Raw genomic sequence first — 3,360 nt, forward strand, 5'->3', positions numbered from 1 at the left:
TTAAACCAGATGGTTTCAGTCTACCACGCAAGCTCTGGTGCCGATTAAACAGACTGAGAACAGGACAACAGACGCTGTCACTACTTTCGGTAACAAGTGGGTTGGCGGGACTCGCCCCTCTGCGAATGCGGCGAGGAGGCTCAAACTATGGAGCACATTGTACAGCGCTGCCCTCTACATTCATACTCGGGCTCCCCTGAGATCTGTACAATCTGACACCTGACATAATGTCGTGGCTTGGACCCTGAATGTGGATTTATAGCTAGTTTGTAATTTGCTTTCTTTAGTGTAATTGTTTAATGTTACGCCATACGATTAAATAAATTGGCTGATTTTTTTATTCTTCCGTGGTCCAAATCGTCCTGCCACCTCGGTTTAATTTCTGCAAAGCTGTGGAAGTTGATGCCACAGAAAATGAACAAAAATTTTTTTTCTATGATTGTTGTTAAGAAAACAATACTTAATAATAATTGCAGTGGTCAGGCCATACACTTAGAGGAAGATTAGAGGAAGTGAAAAATAATTGATTGCGGAGGTCCATGTCAATGAACTTAATAAACTTTGCTCACATGCACCGTTACCGATAGCTCGTAGCTTAGTAGCATGGTCTACTTAAGCAACAAATGTATGTTCATTCAGCTCCTCCACCATCACACCGTAAGAACACACTAATTCAATTATCAGCGCACTACGCTGATGCGTTTCAAACTCAACCAGAGTTCATCCTCAGAGCAACGCAAGTGATCGCCATGCTACCAGATATTAGACACACATAGCTCAACAATAAGATAAGTCCGAAAAGTTAAACTTTTGTCTGTCTATGTAAGAATAGATATTAGGTACTTTACGAAATTCTGAGTGCACGAGTTCGACTCGCACTTTGCCTGTTTTTATTTCGTGAGAGGAACTAACAGGGAGTTATGAAACAGCCCTAAGTGCAGCAGGGCTGCTACGAAACTCGAAACTCGAAGTTCGTGTCGTGCGGTCCCTCTGACACTTATACTATTTAATACGAGTGCGAGAGGGACGGTACGATACGAACTTCGAGTTTCGTAGTAGCCCTGCAGGTACTATCGGCCAAATAAGTGGTCTATCAATTTTCAAACAAGTTCCTATCAAACGAATATGTCGCTAAAGTCGAACTTTCAAGTTGACAGACACGTCTATTGGCATTATGTTTTATGACATGCAAACGATTATCAACTTTAAATGAGTGGTCTATCAATTTTTAAACAAGTTCCTATCAAATGAATGTGTCACTAAAGTCGAAAATTCAAGTTGACAGACACGTCTATTGGCATTATTGTTGTATGACGTTCAAACGATTATCAACTTTAGGGTGGTAGACCACATATTTGGCTGATGGTACAATCCGTTGCACGCGACGGGCGCAGTTAGCGCTGCCTGCTCTGCTCATACTACACTTGGGAACCTAAAAAACATAAAAATTAACGTTAAAAATTGCAAGGGTGGCTCGATTCCTTTGCTCCCAAGTATATATCCCATAGGCGTCCTACCGCTCCGTGTAAACCGCGCAGCTAGCGTACGCCCTTCTTAACAAAACTCTTTCGATTTTCCACAATTCGTCTATTACACTTCTTACCTGAAAATCTGACAGCTTTTGACGTACTCCATTTACTTACAACATTTGCAGTGTATTTTGTATAATGGTGAAATTTTCCGTTTGTAGACCTTTTTTTTTGCTAAATTGTCTTAAAGCGCTTTAAGAGCGTTAAATTTCGGCCTCAAATCATCATAAGAAAATTAAATGCTGAAAATCAGTTAGCACGTAAATGATTTATCGGTTTTATGTGAAAACCAGGTGAAAACGCCGGTTAGTCTGTTTTAAACCGAATGCTGCTGTAAAGGTGAGTTACCTACGTCTTTCGATGTCGGTTACAGAGATGTTTCGGGCAGATTTAATGCCAACAAACTCACGCACGGTGAAGCTTGTAAAATTCACTGTCCCAAAATTATCACTTCCCACCTCCTCAAAAAGTGCCACTCAAAGTGCACATTCTTGAAAGGGTTCTCTGCCATGTGCACTCTCGTATTAAATAATATAGGCATCATGCAGCGGGACGGTACGATACGAACTACTGACTGGAGATATACTGGTATCAATGGTAACTTATCCGAAATTAGCATCTTCATCGCAGAAAATTAATTTTGTTCGACGAAACTTTGCAGCAGTGGACAAGTTAATGGTTTCCTATGTGCTGTCACAATGCGTGCCGTGTTGTTCCTGTTTGGCGTGTTGGGCACGAGCAGCGCTGACGTGTTCGACGACGAGCTGTACCGAGCAGCGCTGCAGCCGGCGCTGTGCGCGCGTCAGCTGGCCGGCATGAGGCGGGCTGACTGTAAGTGCCTTCTCAGTTATATCTCAGCGCTGACGACTTGTTCGACGACGAGCTGTACCGAGCAGCGCTGCCGCCGGCGCTGTGCGCGCGTCAGCTGGCCGGCATGAGGCGGGCTGACTGTAAGTGCCTTCTCAGTTATATCTCAGCGCTGACGACTTGTTCGACGACGAGCTGTACCGAGCAGCGCTGCAGCCGGCGCTGTGCGCGCGTCAGCTGGCCGGCATGAGGCGGGCTGACTGTAAGTGCCTTCTCAGTTATATCTCAGCGCTGACGACTTTTCGACGACGAGCTGTACCGAGCAGCGCTGCAGCCGGCGCTGAGCGCGCGTCAGCTGGCCGGCATGAGGCGGGCTGACTGTAAGTGCCTTCTCAGTTATATCTCAGCGCTGACGACTTGTTCGACGACGAGCTGTACCGAGCAGCGCTGCAGCCGGCGCTGTGCGCGCGTCAGCTGGCCGGCATGAGGCGGGCTGACTGTAAGTGCCTTCTCAGTTATATCTCAGCGCTGACGACTTGTTCGACGACGAGCTGTACCGAGCAGCGCTGCAGCCGGCGCTGAGCGCGCGTCAGCTGGCCGGCATGCGGGCTGACTGTAAGTGCCTTCTCAGTTATATCTCAGCGCTGACGACTTGTTCGACGACGAGCTGTACCGAGCAGCGCTGCAGCCGGCGCTGTGCGCGCGCCAGCTGGCCGGCATGAGGCGGGCTGACTGTTAGTGGCTTTTAGCTGTATCTTTAAATATTGTAAGTGTCAAAATAACCGCCCCGATTAATCTATATTTGTATTGTTTAATGCGATGTTTACTTTTTCCAGTCTATGATGCTAGCTTTCGCGAACCTGAAGGTCTACTCGGCGGCAACTTGTACAGTTTGGGCAACTACCACCAATGCCTGGCCATAAACCAAGACTTCCCTGGCAACAACATCCAAGGGAAATACTGCATGATCAGAGCTCCGCTAACGCCTCCTACTGTCAGGATACCCTCCTTGAGCGGCGTTTCA

At 47.0% G+C, this 3,360-nt stretch overlaps 2 protein-coding genes across 2 annotated transcripts in view; one reads left to right on the top strand and one right to left on the bottom strand.

Moving 5' to 3' along the window:
• Positions 1-3,360, bottom strand: part of LOC141429691 (semaphorin-2A-like) — a 526,100-nt gene that overhangs the window by 414,138 nt on the left and 108,602 nt on the right. The window lies entirely within an intron of this gene.
• On the top strand, positions 2,962-3,360 carry LOC141429418 (uncharacterized; the record flags this gene model as incomplete). Its single annotated transcript, XM_074089721.1, is given in 2 exon segments — positions 2,962-3,070; positions 3,173-3,360. Coding segments are annotated over 2 exon segments (204 nt in total), but the record flags the coding sequence as incomplete, so codon positions are not given.

The sequence above is a fragment of the Choristoneura fumiferana genome, chromosome 7 (assembly GCF_025370935.1).
Source record: "Choristoneura fumiferana chromosome 7, NRCan_CFum_1, whole genome shotgun sequence".
In the NCBI taxonomy this organism is placed as follows: domain Eukaryota; kingdom Metazoa; phylum Arthropoda; class Insecta; order Lepidoptera; family Tortricidae; genus Choristoneura; species Choristoneura fumiferana.